This window comes from Gopherus flavomarginatus, chromosome 1 (assembly GCF_025201925.1).
Source record: "Gopherus flavomarginatus isolate rGopFla2 chromosome 1, rGopFla2.mat.asm, whole genome shotgun sequence".
Classification (NCBI taxonomy): Eukaryota; Metazoa; Chordata; order Testudines; family Testudinidae; genus Gopherus; species Gopherus flavomarginatus.
In genome coordinates this window covers 363,264,744-363,292,170 of record NC_066617.1, presented here as the reverse complement: position 1 = coordinate 363,292,170, position 27,427 = coordinate 363,264,744, and the positions used below count along the sequence as shown (strand labels likewise).

Sequence of the window (27,427 nt, the reverse complement as noted above, 5' to 3'; positions counted from 1 at the left end):
TGGAATGCAGATGACCTGGGTTCAGTTGTCGTCTCTGCCATAGACATCCTGTGTGACCTTGGGCAAGTCATTTAGGCTTCGAACTCCCACTGATTTCAATGATAGTTAGGCACCTAAATACCTTTGAGGATCTGGGCCTTAGACTCTGTCTGCCTCAGTTCCCTATCTGTACAATGGGGATACTACAGCAATGGTGTCATAAAGGTGCTCAGGTACCATGGTAACGGGAGTCTTAGCTCAATATAGGCAGTGATGCATAGTTATGAAAATTACCATAGCAACCCTAGAATATAAAAGAAGGCACCAGGCATGTGGATTCAGAAACACTTTAATCAGATTCATCAGACAGATATGGATCTCCAAATAAATAGATTTAACAAAACCAAACCCAGGGATAAATACCTATACCAAACCATCTGAAAATCCCCCAAAGCTATTGCCAGGCAGTGTACACATCAATGCTACCGCGCACCATCCTCGTATGGACAGAGAAGAAATGGCTCTGCTTTCCCTTTGGGAGATGCTCCCTCCTGTGAATATAGTCAGTAGATACTATGTAAGATATATATAGAGACATGTATATATATATATATGCCGGCATAATAATGTGTTTAAGAGCTACCTTAGTGCATTGTTCAGATCTCAGCCCCAGAGCTCTGAGAACTCCAGAGGTTCCATCTTTGCAGGCTATGTTAGCAAGGAAATGTTTTTCATTGATGTGTAAGTATAAGCCGAGAGAGGATGTCCAATCTGTGTGGCATCAAGGGCCAGGACATTTCACCAGGCTCCCTGGGAGCTTTGCCATTGATTTCGGTGGGAGCAGGATCAGCCCCCTAATTTGCCTATAAATTAACATAAAGTTTCAATAGAAAATAAGTACAACCATAGCGTTTGCCCCGATCAGCCTGGATCAAGGACCAGAAATGGCTTGTTGCTTGGAGTCGTCAGCAGTGCAAACCTGCTGTTGATCGGCTTAGTCCTCACCCAGTCGCCACGAGGAGAGCGCGGCTGGGTGCTACTTTATGTGACACCATGGGCTGCATCAGCCCCCTGCACATACTGTGGGCACCCCGGTAGGAAGGATTTCCCTGGCCCCATCTAGTCTTCCTTAAAGTTTCCTAGCAGTTTCTAAGAAATAAGATAGAGCAGCAGGGACCTCCAGGCCATTTTGACTGGGATGGGCGATGGGGGTGGGAAGCTAGGAAGCCTCATTTTAAAGCTCATCGCTGCAGCATTTTCTTCCACAGGGCCCAATCTCGGGAAGCACTGAGCACCCTCAGCTCCAACTGACTCTGAGCAACTGGGAGGACTAGGCTCCTTGTGTCCGAGGTTGTCAGTATGGGGCTGCGGTTACCGTCAGAGCAGAGGCAGCTCCTGAGGTTGGGCACAAGGCTTCACGCTCAGCTAGTGTGTGTCAGGCAAAGCACGCCCTCCATCCACCTGCAAACTGACGGGGCTTAGGGGTGCGCCTGGCTGCGAGCCCAGGCAGGGGAGGAAAGGGGTGTAATTCACCCCCTTGCTCCCCTGTGGCAGGGGCTAGCTGCATCTCCAGACCCTGCAAGAGGGGAGGGCAGCTACTGATGGTCCCCAATTCCCCATCTCACACGAGTAGGCTCCCCCTGCCCAGGGCAATGGCCAGCACAGCCCGGAGGGGGAGTAACCTGCACTAGGAGAAAGGCTGGTGTAGTTTACTCCTCCCCTGGAGCCAGGGGGAAACAGGGTCTGGAACTCCCAGAGACTCTAACTCTGAGGGGGTGAAATATGGGGCTGGTTCAGGGTGGTGCTGTCTGTCTCATTTGCAAACATGTGCCAGCAAGAACCTTTGAAGGTGTCTAAATTGCTGTCAGCCATTCAGGTGGGTATTGTGGTTCCCAGTGATCACCTGGCAGTATCAGACATACCTCAGGATTTAGCAGAATGCGGTCGATAGTAGCAGTAAGCACTATCGTTGGCAAACGCTGAATTTTTCAGGGCTTTGCTGGTAGGTGCTGAGGCATTTATCACTCCTTTTGGTGCCTTTATCTGCCTTTGGTTTCCCAGAATTTGAAGTTGGGATTAGAACTGCATTGAGATAGATTTGGTGATTGAAGACAACCTCAGTAACCTAGGAGCCTGCCTGATCTGACTAACGCAGTGCTAACTCTGGTGGCCCTCACATGGATGCAGTTGCAAGCAGAGGTGCCGTGCACGCCTGAAAACCAGGTCATTTATTTACCTAACCATGGAGTTGGGTGCTCGGCTGTAGGTACTCAAGTTTGAACATTTTTGCCTGACGCCTCCTCCCTGCAAGAGTCTACGTTGGCTTTGGTAATGTACAAGCTACAGTCAATAGGCCAGACTCAGATCTCGGTTACACTGCCAGTATCATTGCTCTGGCTTTATACTGGCATTATTAATATCAAAGTCTGGCTACCATGCGGAAGGCTGTGCTAATCGATTAAGTCCCAGTCTGCCCTGTGAAACTCCCAGCTGATGGATACAAGGAACTGTTTCTGCTGCCCTCTCATGGTCTGGACTTAACCCCAGAGGAATTTCAGTAACATTCATTTTGTTAAGTATCAGAGGGGTAGCCGTGTTAGTCTGGATCTGTAAAAGCAGCAAAGAATCCTGTGGCACCTTATAGACTAACAGACTTTTTGGAGCATGAGCTTTCGTGGGTGAATACCCACTTCCTCAGATGCATGTAGTGGAAATTTCCAGGGGCCGGTACATATATGCTAGCAAGCAAGCTAGAGATAACGAGGTCAGTTCAATCAGGGAGGATGAGGCCCTGTTCTAGCAGTTGAGGTGTGAAAACCAAGAGAGGAGAAACTGGTTCTGTAGTTGGCAAGCCATTCACAGTCTTTGTTCAATCCTGAGCTGATGGTGTCAAATTTGCAGATGAACTGAAGCTCAGCAGTTTCTCTTTGAAGTCTGGTCCTGAAGTTTTTTTGCTGCAGGATGGCCACCTTAAGGTCTGCTATAGTGTGGCCAGGGAGGTTGAAGTGCTCTCCTACAGGTTTTTGTATATTGCCATTCCTAATGTCTGATTTGTGTCCATTTATCCTTTTCCGTAGAGACTGTCCAGTTTGGCCAATGTACATAGCAGAGGGGCATTGCTGGCATATGATGGCGTGTATTACATTGGTGGATGTGCAGATGAATGAACAGTGATGGTGTGGCTGATCTGGTTAGGTCCTGTGATGGTGTCGCTGGTGTAGATATGTGGGCAGAGTTGACATCGAGGTTTGTTGCATGGATTGGTTCCTGAGCTAGTTATTATGGTGCGGTGTGCAGTTACTGGTGAGAATATGTTTCAGGTTGGCAGGTTGTCTGTGGGCAAGGACTGGCCTGCCACCCAAGGCCTGTGAAAGTGTGGGATCATTGTCCAGGATGGGTTGTAGATCCTTGATGATGCGTTGGAGAGGTTTTAGCTGGGGGCTGTATGTGATGGCCAGTGGAGTCCTGTTGGTTTCTTTCTTGGGTTTGTCTTGCAGTAGGAGGCTTCTGGGTACACATCTGGCTCTGTTGATCTGTTTCCTTATTTCCTCGTGCGGGTATTGTAGTTTTGAGAATGCTTGGTGGAGATTTTGTAGGTGTTGGTCTCTATCTGAGGGGTTAGAGCAGATGCGGTTGTACCTCGGTGCTTGGCTGTAGACAATGGATCGTGTGATGTGTCCGGGATGGAAACTGGAGGCATGAAGGTAGGTATAGCGGTTGGTAGGTTTTCGATATAGGGTGGTGTTAATGTGACCATCACTTATTTGCACCGTGGTGTCAAGAAAGTGGACCTCCCGTGTAGATTGGTCCAGGCTGAGGTTGATGGTGGGGTGGAAGCTGTTGAAATCGTGGTGGAATTTTTCCAGAGTCTCCTTCCCATGGGTCCAGATGATGAAGATGTCATCAATGTAGCGTAGGTAGAGAAGGGGCGTGAGTGGACAAGAGCTGAGGAAGCGTTGTTCCAGGTCAGCCATAAAGATATTGGCATATTGTGGGGCCATGCGGGTGCCCATAGCAGTGCCACTGATCTGGAGATATATATTGTCATCAAATTTGAAATAGTTGTGTGTAAGTATAAAGGCACAGAGCTCAGCAGCCAGTTGTGCTGTGGCATCATCAGGGATAGTGTTCCTGACAGCTTGTATTCCATCTGTGTGTGGGATGTTTGTGTAGAGAGCCTCTACATCCATGGTGGCTAGGATGGTGTTTTCTGGGAGGTGACCAATGCATTGTAGTTTCCTCAGGAAATCAGTGGTGTCACGGAGATAGCTGGGAGTGCTGGTGGCATAGGGTCTGAGTAGAGAGTCCATATATCCAGACAGTCCTTCAGTGAGAGTGCCAATGCCCGAGATGATGGGGCGTCCAGGATTTCCAGGTTTGTGGATCTTGGGTAGTAGATAGAATAACCCTGGTCGGGGCTCTAGGGGTATGTTGATTTCTTCTGGTGTTAGTGTAGGGAGTGTCCTGAGTAGATGCTGTAGTTTCTTAGTGTATTCCTCAGTGGGATCTGAGGGAAGTGGCCTGTAGAATTTGGTATTGGAGAGTTGTCTGGCGGCCTCCTTTTGGTAGTCAGACCTGTTCATGATGACAACGGCACCTCCTTTATCAGCCTCTTTGATGATAATGTCAGGGTGGTTTCTGAGGCTGTGGATGGCATTGCGTTCTGCACGACTTAGGTTGTGAGGCAAGTGATGTTGTTGTTCCACGATTTCTGCCTGTGCACGCCAGTGGAAGCATTCAATGTATAGGTCCAGACTGTCATTTCGACCCTCAGGAGGAGTCCATGTGGAGTTCTTCTTCTTGTGCTGTTGGTGGGAGGGCACCTGTGTATCAGTGCACTGTTCAGTGTTGTCCTGGAAGTATTCTTTGAGTCGGAGATGGCGAAAGTAGGCTTCCAGATCGCCACAGAACTGTATCATGTTGGTGGGGGTGGCAGGGCAGAAAGAGAGTCCCCGAGATAGGACAGACTTTTCTTCTGGGCTGAGCGTGTAGTTGGATAGATTGATGATATTGCTGGGTGGGTTAGGGGTACCACGGTTGTGGCCCCATGTGGCAGGTAGGAGTTTAGACAACTTACAGTCCTTTTTCCTTTGTAGAGAGGTGAAGTGAGTAATGTAGATCTCCTGTCTTATTCTAGTGAAGTCCGTTTGTATAGAAGTTTGGTTATTAATGAGAGTCTCCAGGTTGGAGAGCTCTTTTTTCATGTTTTCCTGTTTGCTGTATAGGATGCTGATCAGGTGGTTCCTCAGTTTTTTTGATAGAGTATGGCATAATCTCTCACTGTGGTCTGTGTAGTATGTAGATAGCAGTGGATTTTTTACCTTTAGTCCATTTGGTATGATGTCCATCCGTTTGCATTTGGAAAGGAAGATGATATCTGTCTGTATTTGTGCAAGTTTCTTCATGAGGTTGATGGATTTCCACTCCATATGGCTAATGCAGTGCCTTGCATGGTGTCAAGTATCAGAGGGGTAGCCGTGTTTGTCTGGATCTGAGCCAGCTCCATTGCAGCCATTTCCTTCCCCCTGGGAGGATGGGATGATCTGGAGCAAAACGTGGACGTTATTCTGTAGCCGTCTCCGCTGCGCGCCCGGAGCCCCCCCCCCGTAGCGGCCCCTTCACCCACTACAGTAGGAGCCATCTAGGCACTGCACAGATGATGGTCCTGCTTCTCCTCTAAGCCACACTGGTGTAAATCTGCAGTAGCTCCATTGATTTCAGTAGGTTTGTTCTGGATTTAGAGAGCAGAGTACGGTTTGCACTGTATCACCTGTGTGCTCAGAGAGGAGTAGGGGGGTGAGAGAGGTGCATAAAGGAACCTATTGACAATAAATGAGTAACAATGGTGTCTGGTTAGCCAGCGGTGGGGAAACATTCTTGTAGGATTACCGGAGCAAAAGCTGTGTGAAGGATCAGGTGTTCATCCTTGTGTTAGCCGATGCTTTGCCTAGAAAATGCCTATCTGGGAGGGCAGCTATGCAGGGAATTTCCTACTGTTCATAAAACCAAACTAAAGCACTAAGCCCGTTGCAATTCTCAATGGGGAGAGTAAAAAAACATGATTACTGAACAAACATACAGGGTTAGAAATTCACACCTTGGGCCAAATTCAACCCTGGGGTAACTCTGTCGAAGGTGGTGCGGTTACAGTAGGGATGAATCGGGCCCTTCGCTATCATGGGACTTTCTAAGCAGTGTAATGAATGGTTTTTAATCTTTAGAACCTGGAGCTCTACATCACCGTATGGCCTCGAAAAGTAAATGTGTGTGACCTGCAAAGAGAAAAAATAATCTGTTGGGTCTGCATTTCTTTCTTTATGGTGCATAAAGGAGGTCCAGCCTTTTCCACCCTTAGCGTTTTCCAGAAAAAATGTGCTCCTTTTCCACCTTAGAAATATCAAAAATATCAAATCTTGTTGTCTCTATTTTGTCGCTGGAGGTTGCCTTCGAGGACGAGAGAACTGGAGTAGGAGGTTCTTTGTCTTTGACAGAGGGTGAAGGATGTTCGAATCCTTCACAAGGAGGGTTTTTCCTCCTTCCTCTTTGTCTGGAGTTTGAATTAAATAGGCAGTAAGTAAATCAAAGGAGATATAAAGCTCTGTAAACAGTTAAACTAAAAGCCCTCTTCCCTCTGTGCTGTCCCTATGTAGGACCCTGATTCAGCCAGGAACCGAAGCATGTCACCTAACTTTAAGAACATGAATAGTTTCACTGAAGGAAGTGGGACTACTCGCAGGATTAACGTTTGTTCTTGAACTCCTGGCTGAATTGGGGCCTAGGTCAGTCTGCAAAGAGGCTACATCCCTGGGAGATTTGCCATGATCAGATTATAACATCACTAGTTCTCCAGTCCTCCAAGGAGTCTTCCGGCTAAAATAGACTCAAGCGCTGATATTTCTAAAGTAATATCGTTTGTGTTTTAAATGCTTTGTACATCACAACGATGCTTACAAAGGAAACAATGGCGATAATCGCGATTTTCTCTCTTTGCAGGTCTCCTTTAAGATGATAACAGTAGAAGGAACAAGACTCCTGTACTGGTTCACTGGTAGCCCATGGTACTGGCTAGCGATACAAAGCAGCTGGGAACCAGAGCCCATAGTTTCTCTCTTCACAGCACATCCCTCCTGTCTTCTCCTCCGCACCCCTGAAATCGTGGACAAGCAGGAGATAAGCGGTTGGCTCCCCCAACCCATCTCTGGGAACATTCCAAAGGGTGTCACGTCCGTGGCTGTCGCCGTGTTTCAGACTCAGATCTGTTGTCATCGCTGGTTTGATTGCTTGAGTTTTTAGTTTGCATCCGTCTTTTTTTTCCTTTTATTGCTGTGCGAGTTAATTTAATAATGCAACTTTTTCATATCTCTATATATTTGTTTCAGGGGGTTTTTTTACAAGCTCTTTGTTTCTTTCTCTGGATTCTCTGTCATCTTAAGCCCTGAGGTTTGGGCTCTGAAGTTGTTCCAGTGACCTAAATGAGAAGAGAAGACAGATGGATATTTACTACAGATGACTCTCTGACACTTGCCCTATTGGGAATGTAATACTAATAAATAATTATTATTTGTATTATCATGGCACCAGGATCTCTAGTCATTGACCAGGACCCCATGCACTAGGCGCTGTACAAATCGAGAACAAAAAGAGAGTATTATCTTATACTTACAATCTAAGTATAAGACAAGAGACAGATGGGGGAGAACAATGAATAGGGCCCTACCAAATTCACGCCCATAAAAAACACATCACGGACCATGAAATCTCATCTCATAAGAACATAAGAACGGCCGTACTGGGTCAGACCAAAGGTCCATCTAGCCCAGTATCTGTCTACCAACAGTGGCCAATGCCAGGTGCCTCAGAGGGAGTGAACCTAACAGGCAATGATCAAGTGATCTCTCTCCTGTCATCCATCACCATCCTCTGACAAACAGAGGCTAGGGACACCATTCCTTACCCATCCTGGCTGATAGCCATTTATGGACTTAACCACCACGAATTTATCCAGTTCCCTTTTAAACACTGCTATAGTCCTAGCCGTCAAAACCTCCTCAGGTAAGGAGTTCCACAAGTTGACTGTGCGCTGTGTGAAGAAGAACTTCCTTTTATTTGTTTTAAACCTGCTGCCTATTAATTTCATTTGGTGACCCCTAGTTCTTGTATTATGGGAATAAGTAAATAACTTTTCCTTATTCACTTTCTCCACATCACTCATGATTTTATATACCTCTATCATATCCCCCCTTAGTCTCCTCTTTTCCAAGCTGAAGAGTCCTAGCCTCTTTAATCTTTCCTCATATGGGACCCTCTCCAAACCCCTAATCATTTTAGTTGCCCTTTTCTGAACCTTTTCTAGTGCTAGAATTTCTTTTTTGAGGTGAGACCATATCTGTACACAGTGTTCGAGATGTGGGCATACCATGGATTTATATAAGGACAATAATATATTCTCACTCTTATTCTCTATCCCCTTTTTAATGATTCCTAACATCCTGTTTGCTTTTTTGACCGCTTCTGCACACTGCGTGGACATCTTCAAAGAACTATCCACGATGACTTCAAGATCTTTTTCCTGACTCATTGTAGCTAAATTAGCCCCTATCATATTGTATGTATAGTTGGGGTTATTTTATCCAATGTGCATTACTTTACATTTATCCACATTAAATTTCATTTGCCATTTTGTTGCCCAATCACTTAGTTTTGTGAGATCTTTTTGAAGTTCTTCACAATCTGCTTTGGTCTTAACTATCTTGAGTAGTTTACTATCATCTGCAAATTTTGCCACCTCACTGTTTACCCCTTTCTCCAGATCATTTATGAATAAATTGAATAGGATTGGTCCTAGGACTGACCCTTGGGGAACAACACTAGTTACCCCTCTCTATTCTGAGAATTTACCATTAATTCCTACCCTTTGTTCCCTGTCTTTTAACCAGTTCTCAATCCATGAAAGGACCTTCCCTTTTATCCCATGACAGCTTAATTTACATAAGAGCCTTTGGTGAGGGACCTTGTTAAAGGCTTTCTGGAAATCTAAATACACTATGTCCACTGGATCCCCCTTGTCCACATGTTTGTTGACCACTTCAAAGAATGCTAATAGATTAGTAAGACATGGTTTCCCTTTACAGAAATCATGTTGACTATTGCTCAAAAGTTTATGTTTTTCTATGCGTCTGACAATTTTATTCTTAACTATTGTTTCGACTAATTTGCCTGGTACCAACGTTAGACCTACTGGTCTGTCATTGTCGGGAGAATGCTCGGGGTGATCCACCCTACAATAATCTAGCGACCTCCCACTCACTTCTTTTTGGATCAGGACCCCTACAATTACAACACCATGACATTTCAGATTTAAGTAGTGGCAATCATGACATTTATTATTTTTAAAATCCTATGATCATGAAATTGACCGAAATGGACTGTGAATTTGGTAGGGCCCTAACAATGAGACCATTAATATTGCACCTCCCATCCTCAAAGATCCTAAAGGAGAGGATTTTGCAAAGGATAGATTATAGAAGAATAGTTTCTTCCACTGCAGAGTGAAATTCTATGGCCTGTTTTGTGCAGGAGGTCGGATTAGGGTGATCAGAGTGATCCCTGCTGGCCCTAAAATCGATGAAGTTATGGACATCATTCCTGCAATCTGTGCTCAGGCACACACACATACACCCCAGACTTCAATGGGAGTGGGTCTGAGTAAAGACAAATATCTCCATGGATCACATCATCTCTGAAACTCAGCCATCCACAGGGCAGAGAGTAGCATTCAGAAACCTCTGGTGGGAGAAAGGTAGCTAAGGAAGACCAGAGCTAAACTCCTAATCTGTGCCCTGAGGCCTTTACAATCCATGCTTCACAGAGGGTGTTTACGTCTGTAAGATCTCACCAGGGAGACCTGTCAATAAGGAACTTACATTATCATTAGTTTTTATTTATTCGCAGTAATGTAGTGCCCCATCAACCCTGACTCCATCTTGGGATTCCACAGAGCATGGGGATTTCAAATGCGAGGGGGAGATCCTGAAACCATCCCCGCTGGGGTGATTTTAGGGGCTTTCCACATCAGTTTTCCATTATGATTTTCAGTTGGAACCGTTATTACCTTTTTCTTCCTGCTAAACAGTTTTCAACCTGTATAGCGATGGAGGCTATGCATGACTGACAGGGAAATAAGGCTGCTGTGCAAAGACTCCTCCCACTCTGGGCCCCCTAAATCCCAGCTGTCTAGAATCCAGCATATATAGCAAGCTGCTGCCCAGAAATACACTCACAGTACGAAACAATCCCATCAGCCCTGATACCCATCCTCCCGTAGCTCCTTGGTCATTCCAATTTAAAACCTTCTGCAGAGTTACTCTAACCTATTCAACGATTCTTGGGAGGAAAGGCAGATTTGAGGTGATGTGGCCGTAGGGCACTGCTCTGGGACTTAGAAGATTTGAATGCTGTTCTTGGCTCTGCCACTGATTTGCTGTGTGACCTTGGTCAAGTCAATTCACATGTCAGTGCCTCTTTCTCCTCTCCCTTTTAGTTCTGGCTTGTCTACCTGGACTATAAAATCTTGGGGGCAGGGACTTACTATGTGAGTATACCATGCTTAGCATAATGGAGCCATAATCTCAATGGGGGCCTCTATGCAGTACTATAATACAACTACTCAAAATAGTGTGTGGGTGTCAGGAGATGTGGTTTCAATCTCTGCCCAAGATTTCCTGTGTAATCTCTGACAAATCACCCAGCCTACAAGATTTCTCAATCTGTGAAATGAGGATTAAATAATCCTTATCTATCTCTGAAAAGTGTTGGGCAGTTTAATTAGTTAGGGCCAGATCCTCAACTGGTGAAGGCAGTTTACACCAGCTCAAAATCTGGCCCTTTACCTTCGTACAGCACTTTCAATATGGTAAGTGATATAAGTGTTAAGTATTATTGGAACTAATCATTTGTATTGTGTGGGTTTTGGAAGGACTGCACTTCTTTTTGTGTTCATGGAGGATCCAAGAAAGTATCACAAATTTCTCAAATGTATTCATTATTAAAACCAAGTCAACATATTTTGGGGGTGAAGTTTGTTAACTCTCCAGCTCATCATTGGAAATCTGAAATTCACATTCTGTTACCTCGTTGTGATTGGTCACAAACCACAACCTTGTTGTGATTGGTCGTAAGCCCCGTGTGATGGAGTTTTTTCCTGGCATCTTATTGGCTAAATGTAATTCCTTTTCTCCTAGATTTCTGGTTTACAAATTTAAAATTCCTTTTCTGCTAACACTCTTGCTAGTAAAACCTTGGCATACAACTGTACAAAGGTCTGGGAAGGACCTTAGATTAAAAATTCAAGTGGAAAATATTTTGTAGTATTTGCCTAGTTCTTATTGTCATTAAACTCATACAGAGTGTCAGCTGGGTCAGAGAGAAAGGATGGCCCAGTGGGTAGGACAGTAGCCTGGTATCCAAGAGCGCTGGGTTCAACTTCCAGTACTGCCATACACTTTAGGTATAACCTAGGGTGAGTCACTTAGGGCAGGTCTACACTACCCACCGGATCGGCGGGTAACGATCGATCTATCAGAGATGGATTTATCGTGTCTAGTCTAGACACGATAAATCGATCCCCGAGCATTCTCCCATTGACTTCGGTACTCTACCGCCACGAGAGTCGCAAGCAGAGTCGACGGGGGAGGTAGAAGCAGTCAACTCAGTGCCGTGAAGATGCTGCAGTAAGTCGACCTAAATACGTTGACTTCAGCTACGCTATTCTTGTAGCTGAAGTTGCATATCTTAGGTCGATTCCCTCCTGCTCCAGTGTAGACCAGGGCTTAGTCGTTGTGTGCCTCACTTCTTCATCTGTAAAATGGGGATAATAACACATTGCTACCTCGGGAATGCTAAGGGAATAAATACATTACAAATTGTGAGGTGCTCAGAGTCTTTGGTAAAGGGGCCATATGTATATTTCAGATGGCTAGGACACACACTGCTGTTGTATATTGATTCAGATTTATTTTACTGTGAAATATCACAATAATCATTGTACACCCATCTGAAAATCAGCCGCGGAAGATGTTAGGGAGGCTGTTTTTTGTATTGCTAGTAAGTTTCTGATTCCAATATTCTATACAGTACTTTGAAACCTTCCTTATCCTCCTACTAGCTGATCTCAGCCCCTTTAATCCCAGGAAGGATTGTGTATCCCTAATACTGTCATAACCGGGAGAAATATTTTCTAGCTGAATTAATCTCCTGTCACGAGGCAATTGCTGGCCAAGGCTTTCCTAGAAATCTCACTAACTATAATTGATGATTTCACAACTTCGCTATTTTTTCACACCACAGTCCCTTTCAGAGCAGCACACTTGTGAAATCACAGAGGGCAGGGTGTTTAGGTCATCGGAAGCTTCATCGGGGAAAAACAGGATCACAATGACATGGTGTTAATCCTTGTGTGGGCGAAATAAAGATGAACAAAAGGAATTTTTAATAGTTATTTTAGGCATTTCTGCCTTGGACATTTTGCAACTCAATTAATTTTTGTTCTTGAAATCTCCGCTGTGCATGACTTTAAACAATGCCGCGCTGTGCATGACTCAGGAATGTGAGTGCTCACAGAAGGTGCCAGCCTATTTAAATCCAGAGATCGTGAGCACAGCAAACCAGATCAACAAAAGGCCCTGTCTCCTCAGGTGACCCAGGATAACATAACCCAAGATTTAAGCGTGCACAGGAGACAACGAATGAAAATCAGGGACAGGCGCAAGGGTCAAAGGTTTAAAACGAGCTCTCCCAACAGCACCACTGCTCTGCAACGGAGTTCATGGAGTGGGTTTACGCTGCCTAGAGGCACTCTACCTGGATGCATGAAATGACCAGGAAGGGAAACATGGACTGATGGCCTCAGAGACTAAAGTCCTCTGGTTATCCGCCAGACAGATGGCAAGTAATCCCACACAATCCTGCTTCAAAGCCCTCTGAACTCAATGAGTCATTCCATTTACTTAATGGGCTTTGGATAAGGCCTGATAGACACTTCATCTCTCTCCTAGCTGGATCCTCTCTAGGTGGAGCAGGAATCTCCACCTGCCCTCTCCATTCAGTCTCTGGCCCCTTTGGTGACAAAAGTGCCCATTGGTGCTAATTGTAACATTTGTAACAAGGATTTGTGAGGTGGAAATTAGGATATTTAGAAAAAGATTTCTAACTCTAAGGGTAGTTAAGCTCTGGACTAGTTTGCAAGGGAGGTTGTGGAATCCCCATCACTGGAGGTTTTTAAGAACAGGTTGGTGTGACAGGGTGCCGGGCATGAAGTGCTTAATCAGCCCCCTGCCATGCCAGCCCCAAACAAGGGGAATGGATCAGGGCTGGCTGAATAGCCCTGCCTGCTTGGCAACTAGAAACACCTGCCAGTAGCCATAGGCTATAAAGGCTGGGAGGGCGGGAAGATACAGGGAGAGGCCAGAGGCTGAGAGGGACTGGTGACTCTGGTCTGCTGCTTGTGAAGCCTGGCTGTAAAATCCTGTATATAGATAGTAAGGTGGTGGTGGTAGGAAATAGATATAAATAAAATTCACTGGCGATTGCATCAACCTGAGGCATCCCTGACTGGTTTGTGAGGGTAGCAGGGGCAGAAGCTAGAGGGGCCCAGCTGCGCCTCACCACAGTTGGACCAATAGCTGTCAGGGACTGTCTAGGTTTACTAGGTCCTGCCACGAACCAAGGGGCTGGACTCAGGGACACCAGAACAGGGGGAACCCGGGGGCCATGGCCCCACCACTTTTTACCAGTCGTAAGAGTGAATGATAAGGGGAGGGAGCAGAGAGGAGGAATCAGGGGGTGAGATCTTGGGGGGAGGGTGGAGCCTCAGGGGTGAGTGGGGCATGGTTTGGGTGCCAGTGGCTCCCCCACTTTTAGGAAGCTTCCTCCACTCCTGGCTGGTCTTGTATCCCTTCCAGCCCTACATTTCTATTACTCTCTGACGTGGCCCCACTGAGCTGAGACCCTCACTTTCCTGTTACACAGGCTGCTGAACAGCTATCAGAGGATCAGTCTTGGCCTGGACCAAGCGGTGAATGACTATGCAGCTCAAGCCCTCTGTCAGCATGTGGCCTGGTGGTGCCAGGTTATTACAACATTTACACACTTCCAGGAATATTAAGGAGGATTTCAATATTTCGGGGAGTGTTTTGTCAAAGCCATTACGTCACTTTTTCCGGTAAAGCCAGATGGACTAGATATAAAAATCAGTTTTACGGACTTTGGAGAGATGTAACCTCTGGGTTGCGTAATCATGTGTCCACTTGAAGGAACTTGGCTGGCCTTTCAAATATTATTATAAAGTGAAAATCTGACTGGTAACAAAGCAGATTGTGCACATTTAAAGACACCTAGTCATGTGGACAAGCCAGTTTACTCACACTGTATTTCATTTCCCCCCATTTGCTCAGTGGGGTAAAAAAGATCTTTACGGGATGACTGATGAGTCCAGAACACATATCGGTAGAAGCCAGGCCACAATTGCCAGGAGATTAGAGAAGTAAAGATTTGCTTTTTATTTGTACCTTCATTTGTTCTGGTGATCAGCCTAAAGTTCTGTGCTTCTGGGTTGAACTCCTGTTTCCTGATCTTCTTGATCTGTATCAAATGAAATATTCCTGGGGACAGAGATGATTGGCGTGAATATTTTACAACCAGTTATAGCTTACAGATCAGCTCCATTTTAAAACAGAACAACCCCACCACCACCAACAAAAAAAAACCCTTCTCAATAGTTAGCTAATTAGAAAGGTAAAAACATAGGAATAGTGGAAGCACCAGACTGGCTCAGACCTGTGGTCCATCTACTAAGAACACAAGAGCTGCCATACAGAGGCAGATCATGGCCCATGTTGCCCAGTATCCTGTCTCCAACAGTGACCTTTACCAGAGCATCAAGGGGAGTGTACAGAACAGAGCAATTATGGAGAGATCCACCACTGTCTTCTATCCCTGACTTCTAGCAGTCAGACGTTTAGGGTCACTGCAACCATGGGCTTGCACCCCTGACCATCTTCTCCCCAAGAACTTATCCAGTTCTTTTTTGAACCCAGGTATACTTCTGGCCTTCACAACATCCCATGGCAATGAGTTCCACAGGTTAGTGGTGTGTTGTATGAAAAAGTACTTCCTCTTGTTTGTATTAAACCTGCAGCCTATTAATTTCATCATGTGGTCCCTGGTTTTTGTATTGTGGGAAAAAGGAAATAAACCTTCCCTATTCACTTTCTCCACACCATTTGTGGTTGTATAAACCTTTATCAGATCCCACCTTAGTCATCTCTTGTCTAAGCTGAACTAATCTTTTAGTTTCTCCTCGTATGGAAGCCATTCCATACTCTTGATCATCTTTCTTGCCCTTCTCTGAACTATTTTCGGTTTCACTAAATCCTTTTTGAGATGGGGCAACCGGAACTGCAGGAGTATTCAAGATGTGGGTGCACCATGGATTTATATCGTGGCATTATGGTATTTTCTGTCTTATTATCTATCCCTTCCCTAACGTTCTGTGAGCCTTTTTGACTGCTGCTGTGCACTGAAGTTTTTAGAGAACTATCTCCGGTGACTCCAAGATTTCTTTCTGGGGTGGTAACAGCTGGTTTAGAATCCCAGGGAGGGCAAGTGGGGCAATTTGCCCCAGGCCCTGGGCCCCACCGGGGCCCCGCGAGCCCTGACCAAGAATCCCTTCCCTGGCTAGAGGCACCTTTTTAATTTTCACTCACCCGGCAGCGGTCTGGGTCTTTGGTGGCACTTCGGTGGCAGACCCTTCACTCACTCCGGGTCTTCAGCAGCACTTCGGCAGCTGGTCCTTCAGTGCTGCTGAAGACATGGAGCAAGTGAAGGACCTGCCGCTGCCGCCACCAAAGACTCGGAGCGCTGCTGGGTGAGTACAAGCGCCGCAGTGGGTGGCACCTTTTTTTATGTCCACTCCTCTGCTTTGCCCCAGGCCCCTTGAATCCTCTGGGCGGCCCTGCTCATTGTATACGTATAGTGGGCATTATTTGTTCCAATGTGCCTAACTTTGCACGTATCAACATTGCATTTCATCTGCCACTTTGTTGCCCAGTTGCCTGATCTGGAGAGCTCCTTCTGTAACTCTTCGTATCCATGGGTGGCAAGTTTGTAGAAATTTTGATGGTGCCCAGAACCCGCCCCCACCTGCCTAAGGCTTTGGGACGGGTTTGGGGGGGGGAGGTCTGGGGTGCAGGTCCTGGGCTGGGATTAGGGTGCAGGACGGGTGCAGGGTGCAGGCTTTGGGATGGAGTTTGGGTGCTGGGTGCAGGCTCCGGGCTGGGGCAGGGGATGGGTGTGCAAGAGGGGGTGAGGGGTGCAGGCTTTGGGACGGAGTTTGGGTGCAGGCTCTGGGCTGAGGGTGTAGGACAGGGTGAGAGGTGCAGGCTCTGGGAGGGAATTCGGGGGTGGGAAAGGGTGTGTGGGAAAGGGGAGGTGGTGCACGCTCTGGGAGGGAGTGCAAACTCTGGGAGGGAGTTTGGGGATATGAGGGAGTGCAGGGGTGAGGGCTGTGGGGCTGAGGATGAGGGATTCATGATGCAGGACGGGGCTCAGGGCTAGGGCAGAGGGTTGGGGTCTGGGGTGAGGGCTGTGGGCTGAGGATGAGGGGTTCATGATGTGAGGTGGGATCAGGACTGGGGCAGAGGATTAGGGTGCAGAGGGATGATGGTTGGGGCTGAGGATGAGGGGTTTATGCTGTGGGGGGGCTCAGAGCTAAGGCAGAGGATCAGGGTGCAGGGGAGTGAGGGTTGGGGCTGAGGATGAGGGGTTCATGATGTGGGGGGGCTCAGAGCTGGGGCAGAGGATCAGGGTGCAGAGGGATGACGGTTGGGGCTGAGGATGAGGGGTTCATGATGTGGGGGGCTCAGGGCTGGGGCAGGGGATCAGGGTGCAGGGGGATGAGGGTTGGGGCTGAGGATGAGGGGTTCATGATGTGGGGAGGCTCAGGGCTAGGGAAGAGGATTAGGGTGCAGGGGAATGAGGGTTGGAGCTGAGGATGAGGGTTCATGCTGTGGGGGGCTCAGGGCTGGGGCAGAGGATCAGGGTGCAGGGGGATGAGGGTTGGGGCTGAGGATGAGGGGTTCAAGATGTGGGGGGGCTCAGGGCTGGGGCAGAGGATCAGGGTGCAGGGGGCTGAGGGTTGGGGCTGAGGATGAGGGGTTCATGATGTGTGGGGGCTCAGGGCTGGGGCAGGGGATCAGGGTGCAGGGGGCTGAGGGTTGGGGCTGAGGATGAGGGATTCATGATGGGGGGGCTCAGGGCTGGGGCAGAGGATCAGGGTGCAGGGGGATGAGGGTTGGGGCTGAGGATGAGGGTTCATGATGTGGGGAGGCTTAGGGCTGAGGCAGAGGATTAGGGTGCGGGGGGATGAGGGGTTTGGGGTGTTGGAGAGGCTCAGGGTAAGGGCAGCCTGGGAGCCATTCTACTCCGGCAGCAGAAGCAGGCAGGGGAGAGGCGCTGCGCTGCTTTCTGTCAGGCAGGGACGCAGCAGGGCCGAGGGGGGAGACCCGCGGCGGCCAGGGCCCGATTCAGGCAGGGCCAGAGGAGAGACCCAGGTCCAAATATTGCTGGAGCAGGGCCCCCAGCCCTGAATATTGCTGGTGCTTGAGCACCGCAAACATATATAACCTGCCGCCTATGCTCGCATCCTATTATCTCCTCCATTATCCTGTCTCCAAGAGTCGCAACACCAGATCCTTCAGAGGAAGTTACAAAAAAAACCTTGCATTATCATGATTTCAAAATATCTCTGTAATAACAAGAATAACTAATAACAGTAGCACTTGGAGACCCCAGCCAAGGCCAAGCAAGGCCCCATTGCACTGCACAGCACCTAGCACCTGGGGCCTCTAGGTGCTACCATAGCACAGACAATAACAACAGGGCTCTGTCTCTCTCATTGCCCTTCTGACAAACACCTCCAGCCTCATCTCTGCACCCCTCCTTTCAGATCCCCTCTTTCCCGTGTCCATGGAACTGGCTGATGTTGATTCATATTTCGTTTTTCTACACATTCAGCAGCCAACATTTTTTTTAATCCCCCAGTTTAGAAATGTAGCTTGACTAGGAAATATAAAAATATTTCTATATAGACTTATGCTTCTTCTGTGCCAGAGTCAGAATGCGAGCGGAGGCGTTTGAGTCAATTGTTTAATTCAGGAAAACCAGAATATGTATTTAGCAATGGAAATGACCTTTAAGATGGATTAGGTATTATAACATTCCTATTAAGTAGTGAAGTGCTGACAAATGTGCCAGGTATGCCTGGAACATCCTTCCTCACCCTCTCACTTAGCCTCTTTCCTGCCAAGGGCAGCCTCTGTGTCCACTGGTTTGGGACGTGAGAGGAAGTGTCGACTAGTGGCTGAAGCAGAGGACTCAAAGGCATGACTAGAGCTGACTGAATCGTTTTTGATTTTTCGATTTGGTGGCCTAACTGAAAAAAACGAAGAAAAGATCAGTTAATTTCAAACCCAAATTGAGTTGTTTTTTTCAGTTCTTCTCAATGAAATAAAAAACCTGAAGACATTTCCTTCAGGTCTAACAAAACATTTTTAAAAATGTCGTTTCAGATCAACGTTTCGGACATTTCCAAAATTCTTGTTTTCCCTTTTTTTCAGTCGAAGCTACTTGCCGAATTTGACCTAAATTCACAAATAGTTTCAGCGCCCAGAGAAATGCATTTTCTGGTGAGTTTACTATTAGCCAAAAAAAAACATCACCCAGCCTTAGTCCTGACTCTTGGGCTCCATTTCTGGCTCTGGCTCTGGTTCTGAGCTGATCTGTGCCTTTGGGCAGCCTCAGTGCGCTCTCTGTATAAAATGGGTATAATACCTCCCTCACCTGAGTGCTTAGAGGCTTAGTTAATGACTTGATGACATATGGCCCAGTGACTAGGGTGCTCGCGTGGGCTGTGGGACACCCGTGTTTGATTCCTCTTCTGACACAAACATCTCATATGACACTGGGCAAATCACCTAGTCACTCTGGGCCTCAGTTCCCCATCTGTAGTATGGAGATAACAGCCCTGCCCTACCTCACAGGGGTGGTGTGAGGAGAAATACGTCGGGAGTTTGAAGATGCTCTGCTTCTTTGGTGATGGGGGCCATGTAAGTACCTTAGTTAGATAACTAGAAAACATTGAACTTTCTTAGCTATAAAAGGTCAGAGTAGATTATGGATCACACTGGAGCATCCATTTCAATAGGATCCATGGGGGCTTCACAGAGAAGAAGTCTTCTATGTGAGAGGCTAAGAGGATCCAGCAGGGTTAGCAAATAGGTGGAGAGAGACAGACGTCTGTCCTCTTAAGGAGCACAGCTTCCTGAAGGGATCCTTGCTTTTCTCCTTCATTCACCTTTCCTAATGGGCAAAGGGCCCTCTGCTGTCCTGAGGACAACAACAGTCCTAGCCATGTGAGAAAACAGTGTGCGCGTCTGTGTGTGAACTGACACAGCCTCCGAGCGTGTGTCTATAGAGAGTGCTGCACAGTCCCGACAGCAGCATACGTGTGTGTGTGTGAGAGACAGAATGTCTCCTGACACAGGCCTGGCCAACAAGGTACATGTGTCTGTGTCTCTGAGACAGGGAGAATTGCTACTTTTCACAGAATCATAGATTTTAAAGCCAAAACGTACCATTTTGATCAGCTAATCTGGCCTGCATAAAGGCCAAAGAACCTCACCCAGTAATTCCAGGGGGTGGGGAGGGGAGAGAGAGAGATAAAATCTGCTAAAATGCTCCCTAAAACAGTCTTATCAACAGCCGGAATAAAAAGGGACAGGGACAGAAAAAAACAGTATGTGCGCTCCACTCTGTGATGTGACTACGGGGCTCAGCTCATCTATCTGCTCCCCAGGAGTCCCACTAGGGAGGGACAACAATGGCAGCAGGGGGCTAAGGGAAAGACAGATCGTTTTTACCATGCAAGTTCCACCCCCCAGCTCCTGCAACAGTCTCTTCAAAGCCCACTTCTTTCTGCTCTCTGCCCTCAGCTCTAAGCATAGAAACCGCATGTAAAAATCAATGCCAGTGCTTTATAATGCCTTAGGAAAAAACAGCACTCCCCTGCTTCACAAGGGTGTTGCCATGCTTACTAAATTAACATGATGTTAGGTCTAGGTGTATTTAATCCGGCTTCAGCACGGGGGGCTGAACTAGATGAGCTCTGGATTTATCTTCCAGCCGGACATTTCTCTGATTCTATAGTTACAAAGTGCTTTGAGATCCTCAAATGAAACACATGAAGAGTGTCCTCTTGCACCCTTTGAAATCAATGGCAAAGTTTGCACTGATTTCCACAGGCCCAGAATCAGGCCCTATACTATTATAATTGAGATGATGTGTAGACACAGACTGTACCAACGCAGGAATAAATAATACTGCTTAGGGGTGAGAAATATGATAGGTCACACACAATAGCGAGGTGGATGAACTCCAGTGGTCTGCTCCCAGCCTCCCTGCACCCACAAATCTTCTTCTGTTACTCAAGTGAAATACAGCGTAGTGGTGGAATCCATACGTGCCTGAGCTCACACACTCTCCCAGCAGTAACACTCTATGCTGCCAAGCAAAAGAGCAGAGCTGCACTCTTGGATGAGGGCTTTCCCTGTCTTGGCTGGCAAAGCTGCAAGCTCCCTGGAGGCATTAAGCATTTGGCCTTGGTAGGTGGGAAGACCACACCATGCACTGTTTTGGTAAAGACGCCTGCCAACCAATGATGAGCAGCCAGTGTCTGCTCATGAACTTGGCCCGATATCCTGAGTCAATGTCTCAGACTGTGACAATCCTTCAGTGCCTGTCAATCTCAGCATCCATGGCTGGAGACAGAGACAAACCTAGGAGGGATGGGTACTCCAGTGGAGGAGCTCAGATACCATGGTGATGGGTGTCCTTATTAAAACCTAGATCAGTACAGCCTTCATATTATATTATATATTATAGAGGTCACCTGAGGAAGAAGAACCTGGCCAATGAAAGAAAGAAGGCATTTATGGGTATGGATAGAATATGAGCTTAGTGAACTATACGGAACAACTGAAATGGAGATCTTCTGGTATAACAATACCCTCCATTTTCAAGCACCCAGAGCCTTCTAGCCTGCTCCTGTTTATTATGGGTGATCCACAGAGCAATCATCTACTAAATCAAGAATCTGAATTACAATGGGCAGTAGATAGTGGCTAACAGGTCCAGCGGGCCAGATCCTCAGCTGGTGTAAATAGGAACACAGGATGTTAGTGTGTTAATCTTTAAGGTGCCACTGGACTCCTTGTTGTTTTTGAGGATGTAGGACTGGAAAGGACTTCCAGTCCCCTTCTATTGTAAATTGGTGTAGATCATTTGAAGTCAGTGGAGTGACGCTGACTTACACCAGCTGAGGAAACTGCATGGTACCTTACTATATGTATAGTGTTTCATTTGAGGTCTCCTCTCATTTTATTGCTTATTAGCTATACTTCAACCTCAAAAACTGAGAGTTTTGGGTCAGATCAGTATTCAAAAGTTCAGATCCAAATCCATTGAGTCTGGAGAATTTGACATGTTGTGTGATGTTGATTTCCAGTGTTTGCTGTTTCCTGTTGAGTCAGTCTGCAAGTCATGAGAAGAGCTTTATTGCAGTATTGCAATGTTTGCTCTTTCACTTTGGGGTGGAAGATGGAGAGGACACGGCTCAGGCAAAAATGAAAAGGAATGAATGGAACTGTTTTGAATGTCAGAAAGAGTTCACCTTGGGTTTGGTGTGAATTCAAAGGCAATGGTTGAAGGAGGGTCAGATTTTATCCAGACTGGTTTACTCAACTTCTGTGCATCAGGTCTGTCTTACAATGGGGTTACCAGACACATCTACCTCCAACCAATGCTAACCATGGAGATGTTTCCAAATCAGCAGACAGAGGTTACCTAGGTAGGAGCACTGCAGAAAGAAGCCAAAAACATGATTATCCTGCCAAAGCTGGAGAGGAGACTAAACAGGTATGGCCAATGACCCTTCAAATAACCCTTAAAAATCCTTTGCTGGTTTCATTCATCAGATTCACCTTTTACCAGTTTCCAGCTGTAAATTTCCACCTCTTCAGAAGAGTCTTTCTCAATTGCAATTTTCCTCAGGTCTTCCTTTGGGCTCTCAGAGCCGGGTGGCACAAACATGTAGACCAATACCCTGTTCAGATCCTTGGCACATCGGGGGGTATTTATTTCATCAGTGGGCTTGACTTTGGCATCTAGGCACAAACAAAGTTAGCATTAATTGTTTCACAGCTACGTAGTCAATAAGAGCGGCACAAAGACTGGAGACCAGGCCTTTTATTTACAACTCAGAGCAAGTCCACACCGCAATCAGAGGTGTGATTACAGCTCAGGTAGACATACATGAACTGGCTTTGATCTAGCTAGCATGCATACCGATAGCAGTGAAGACGCAACACCACAGGCTTCAGTGTGGACGCTTCAAGCCCACCCAGAACCCTGAGCTTGTCCTCACATTCCTAGTCCATGCCAGGATCCGTGCCTGTGTCTTCACTGCTAATTTTAGCCATGCTAGCTAGAGCGAAGCCAGCATGGGTATGCCTACCCGAGCTCCAATCACACCTCTGACTGTAGTATAATTGAGTCTGAAGGCACTGTCTGAAAATAAGGAGCACCGGATATTATGATGAGTTTTAAAAGGAGACCATTTAGTTCTCTGTAAGTAGATGGAGACCCCATAACCATATTGCTATTGAATGCTGAGATAGTGACGTACCCTAGCATTAGCAATGGAGAAGGTAGATTTTTTTTAAGTTCTCTGTTATTTGCCACGTAGATTGTTAAAAAACATTATTTTTCCAACTCACAGCCTCTGTGTTGTACACAGAAAGTGACAGGGATCAGATAGCAGCAAACTGAAAACCTTCCCAGAACAAAACCGGGCAAAATTCTCATCTCAGATCCTGTCAGTGGATCGCAACATGATTTGCTCTCCCTACCCAGGAGGGCCTCTAAGGATATATCTAGGGAAGGGGGGTGGGACTTCAGAGCCCGAGCTGCAACTTCCAAGCCCTGTCTACACAGCTTGTCTACACCGCCAGCACAAGCCCACTAGCCCAAGTTTGTTGACCCGAGCTGGGAGGCTTGCTCTAAAACGCTGCGTAGACCCACCCTCATTGACTTCAGTGGGGATAAAGCAGGGCTCAAACCAAATCCCTGGATCTGGACACTCTTCAATGTGGGGGATGATTTACCAATTTTGGGTCAGATCCTCAGCTGCTGTAGATCTGCACAGCTCCACTGAAGTCAGCGAAGCTATGTCCAGCTACACTAGTAATTTGGAAGTGTATGTAACACACTGGCGGAGCATGTGGGATTGATCAGTCCCCTCTGCAGGTCATCTGCTGGACCTCCCTGCAGGGGAAGGGAGAGGGGTGTTGAGACTCTAGAAGACAAATGCTCTTGACAGTGTTGTTAATGGGGTAACTCATGCTTTTGGGGCATGGGCTCCAGGAGAACAAGGCAAATCTTCCTGTCCTGAGCAGTGAATGAGAGGAAGGTGTCAGAAGATGTATATTAAAGTAGCTGTGGGCTACTCCCCTGGGCTTCTTAAACTGGCTTTACACAGGTAACGCCATTGACTTCATGGGGTGACTCCTGATTTAATTAGTTGTATCTGAGAGGACAATCCAGCCTGGGCACAGCTACTCTGAACTGGCACCTCCCAACACCTGCCTGGTAGGGGCTCTTCCGGCTGCACCCCTCTCTTCTGGCCCATTGACATGTCATTTACACCAGTTCATACTCACGGGGCCTGCTTTTGATCTCACTTTTCCCAGCCAATCAGGAATAGTTTCAATTAAACCAATGGGATGGCCCCAAAGTAAAATAGGGGCTAGATCTTTGGCTGGTGTGTAACAGTGTAGCTCCAGGATCGGGCTCCAGGTATAAGTGTGATCAGAATCAGCCCACTTTATATTCACTCATGCCCACGTATTGAGGTGTCACCCACACTCCCTTACACATCACCTCTGAATCTGGCCTGCCATGTCAGTTGGGAGGGTGATCACTGGAGGGATATTTACAACCTTGAGCAATTTTTAACACTACCAAGCGAACGTGCGTAGTCAATTTTTGGCTTCTGCGGTAATTAAGAATTTGCTTTCAGATTTGGAAGCCAGTTTGTTGCATTTGGTTGAGGTTCCTGGAACTCGGAGGAGCTCCCTCCCACCGCTGAATTTTGCCTTGTTCTCTCGCCCTTTTGGCTGGTAAGCTTTTCACACTACTCCAGAGAAAGTCTGGTTATAAATAAACACAGGGAGTTTATTTTAGGAGTGAGACTATGGGGTCTGATTCTGCTCCCATGCCAGTCCTGCACTGGTGTATGTCCCTCCACTGCACTGGAGTTCCTCCTGATTTCCACTGATATAAATAACATCAGAATCCTGAGAGAGAGAGAAAAGCAGAGGGGTGTTTTGCAATGACCATAACATAAGCCTTCAGCTAGCTGTCTGGATTTAGCATGATGCTAACAAGGGTGTACCCAGCCTGCCCTCCTCCATCATTGCCAACACTGGCCTCCATAGTCCTAAAGCAGGCACACCCCCCATTAAAGTCAGTGCATGTTTGACCAAGACAGCCCAATAGAGGAGGCATAGCACCACCATCTGAACTGCACTGATTCTAGTGATAGCAAACTGCACCCCTGTTGCACCTTTCAGAACTTTTGCCCAACAAATAAGCAAGCCTCCCAACCACTTCTTTGCAGCACAGTGAGGTTTTACAAATGGGAGCGCCTATGGCACAGAATGTGACTTGCCCCCAGACAACACAATGAATCAGTGGCAGAGCTGGGACTAGAACCCACAAACCCTAGCTCCCAACCTCTCCTCACCAAAGTCAATACCAAAATCATGTGACATGGCTAACCAGTGACGAAGTGGGAGGGATGTGATAACAGCCTACGAGTAATGGAAGGGCTTAGGAGGAATCATTTAGGCTGCAGCAAAGTGTTTAAGTTGCGGTAAAATGCACATTGGGAAAAAGCTCCTAGCGGTGAGATTGAAAGATTTCAAGGTCAGAAGGGACCACTGTGATCATCTAACCTGACTTCCTGTAGAACACACACCATACAGCTTCACTCAACAATTCCTACCGCTTGGTTCCAAGTAGGTTCCTAAAGAAGCTGGAGAAGTTCCATTGCCTAAACTTCTAAAGCTAAATGAAGTATGGAGAGACATAACTTAGGAACAGTCCTTCACTGGAAGGGGGGGCGGATCAGGTGGCCTCACAGGTCTTTTCCATCTCTAATCCCTATGATTCAAGCCAAAAAGCTTTCACAAAAAGACCAGAATCCAATCAGGAGACACAAAAGTCCATGTGTTAACACATACAGGTACTTAGTCCACTGAAGTCACATGATTACTCGTTTGAAGTTCAGCAAGTGCATACGTAGGATCGGGGCATTAAGACTAGCCAAAGGAAAGAGAAGCCAGCAATCAATGAAGGCAAAACACCAGGAGAGAGCAGAGAATGCTGGGGACAATAGTCTAGCTGTTCTCCCACGTACCTGGACATGTTTTACAACATTTCCCTTCTACTTTCTCAGGATATTCACAAGGATATTCCTTGGGACATGTAACCTTCTGGCAGTCCTGGATCCCATCCGTGCAGGTACACAGGATGCATGGTAGGATTCCATACAGTCGGAAGACGGGATGCCACACTTCTCCATGGGAGTAGGTCTTCCCATTGTAAATGCAAGCTGAAGAGAAAGAGAGAAGGGTAGCAATACAGAATAATAATCATGTTGTACCTCTGTACGGTGCCTTTCATCCTGATGGATCTCAAAGCACTTTGCAAAACTACCAAACTAACAGGCAAACTATGTCAAAGGGATTGCAACACCCACCACTGCAGTGCAACCCCCTCTGGGGCACAACACGGCAGCAGCAATACTACAGAATACTTCAGGACAGAAGGTGAGTATGAAAATTACAGGGAAATGAAACTATAAGGGGTATTTAAGCAGCTGAATGTAGCTACAAGAGCTGGAACTTGGCCAGGCCAGTAGGGCTAATAGCCCTACTCCTGCATAAATTGCATTGAGATCTTTAATGAGCATGAGTTGTCAGGACTGTATCTGAAAAAAGAATGCTGGGATCCTTGATAACATGCATCTGTTTGGCACTACTCCGAGGGAAGAGCGCCACCTACTGAATTGTAACACAAGTTGCTGTGGTCTCTGACTTTTTCTTGGCGGTCTCCCCTCCAAGGGCCAGCATGTCCCCTCCTAGAGGCAAATCCCCAGGAAGGAGCTGGAGGAGGAAGGCATCACCAAGTTACCCAAGTTTTCCTACACAGTTCCAGGAGGCTGCATGGGGTTGTCTCACTCCCTCCCCCCACTTTCTAGTTTCCCCAGAGATTCTCCTGGAGAAGGATGCCAGGCAGGGCTGTGCTGACAGAAACTAGCCCACTGCTGCCACTAACACGAGGGGCAGCTCCACAGAAAAGTTACTACGGTCCCAGCCCAGGCTGTGTAAATGTTTCTGCAGGTTTTCCAGGGAGCCAGTGGAGGGACTTTGTGTTCCATACTGGCTCCTCCTCCCCGCTGCAAGGATCCCTGTCCCAGGAGGCCACAGACGCTAACCCTCCTCACAAACTCTCTTTTTGCCTGGGAAGAGGTAGTTCCCTGAATGGAGGATGATTCTGGGATTCAGAAGCTGCCCACCAGTAATGAGCTGACCCCTGAGAGAGATGTGATGGGCTCACCACCCCAGGCATGGCATTTAATCTGACTTGTCACATGCAGATGTACACCCCCCAGTCTGCTGTTTATATGGCTGCAATTAACTGGATTCTGCTGCGCTCCAGAAGCCAGCAGAGAATCATAGAATATCAGAGTTGGAAGAAGCCTCAGGAGGTATCTAGTCCAACCCCTTGCTTAAAGCAGGACCAATCTCCAGACAGATTTTTGCCCCTAGATCCCTAAATGGCCCCCTCAAGGACTGAACTCACAACCCTGGGTTTAGCAGGTCAATGCTAAAACCACTGAGCGATCCCTCCCACCACATGCCCGCTTCCCAGGGAACATACCGAAACCTCGCCCCCAGGAATGAACAGCCTGTCACCTTTCTTGTGCTTTTCTTTCAAGATGAATTTTACGGTAGTGCCAGCTCCGCCTCCTTTTGGCTTGAAGCCCCTGGGAATGAACTCCAGCGAGGAACTGATCACGGTGGAAGCAGTCCCGCCAAGCAATCTCTTGCTCACCAGATCCCCCAAGCACTGGTCTTGAGAGTGTCTCTGTGAAAGGCCGGAAACAAGGATACTACTGAGTACCAGGCAGTTTGGCTGCTCTGTCTGCGGCGCTTTATGGGAAATGTTAGCTCAAAGTCACGCATTCATTTGCTGCGAGGGGGAAATGCTGAGA

At 47.1% G+C, this 27,427-nt stretch overlaps 1 protein-coding gene across 1 annotated transcript in view; it reads right to left on the bottom strand.

Moving 5' to 3' along the window:
* Window positions 1-5,626: 5,626 nt before the first annotated feature.
* The window catches only part of CHRDL2 (chordin like 2), a 70,869-nt gene continuing 49,068 nt past the window's right edge, over window positions 5,627-27,427 (bottom strand). The window contains exons 7-11 of the mRNA XM_050937777.1: window positions 27,129-27,300; window positions 25,568-25,762; window positions 22,071-22,253; window positions 14,544-14,636; window positions 5,627-7,447 (exon numbers count right to left, since the gene is read on the bottom strand). Coding sequence (XP_050793734.1) covers window positions 7,368-7,447; window positions 14,544-14,636; window positions 22,071-22,253; window positions 25,568-25,762; window positions 27,129-27,300 — 723 coding nt within the window. The 3' untranslated portion in view covers window positions 5,627-7,367. The remainder of the gene's footprint in view (window positions 7,448-14,543; window positions 14,637-22,070; window positions 22,254-25,567; window positions 25,763-27,128; window positions 27,301-27,427) is intronic.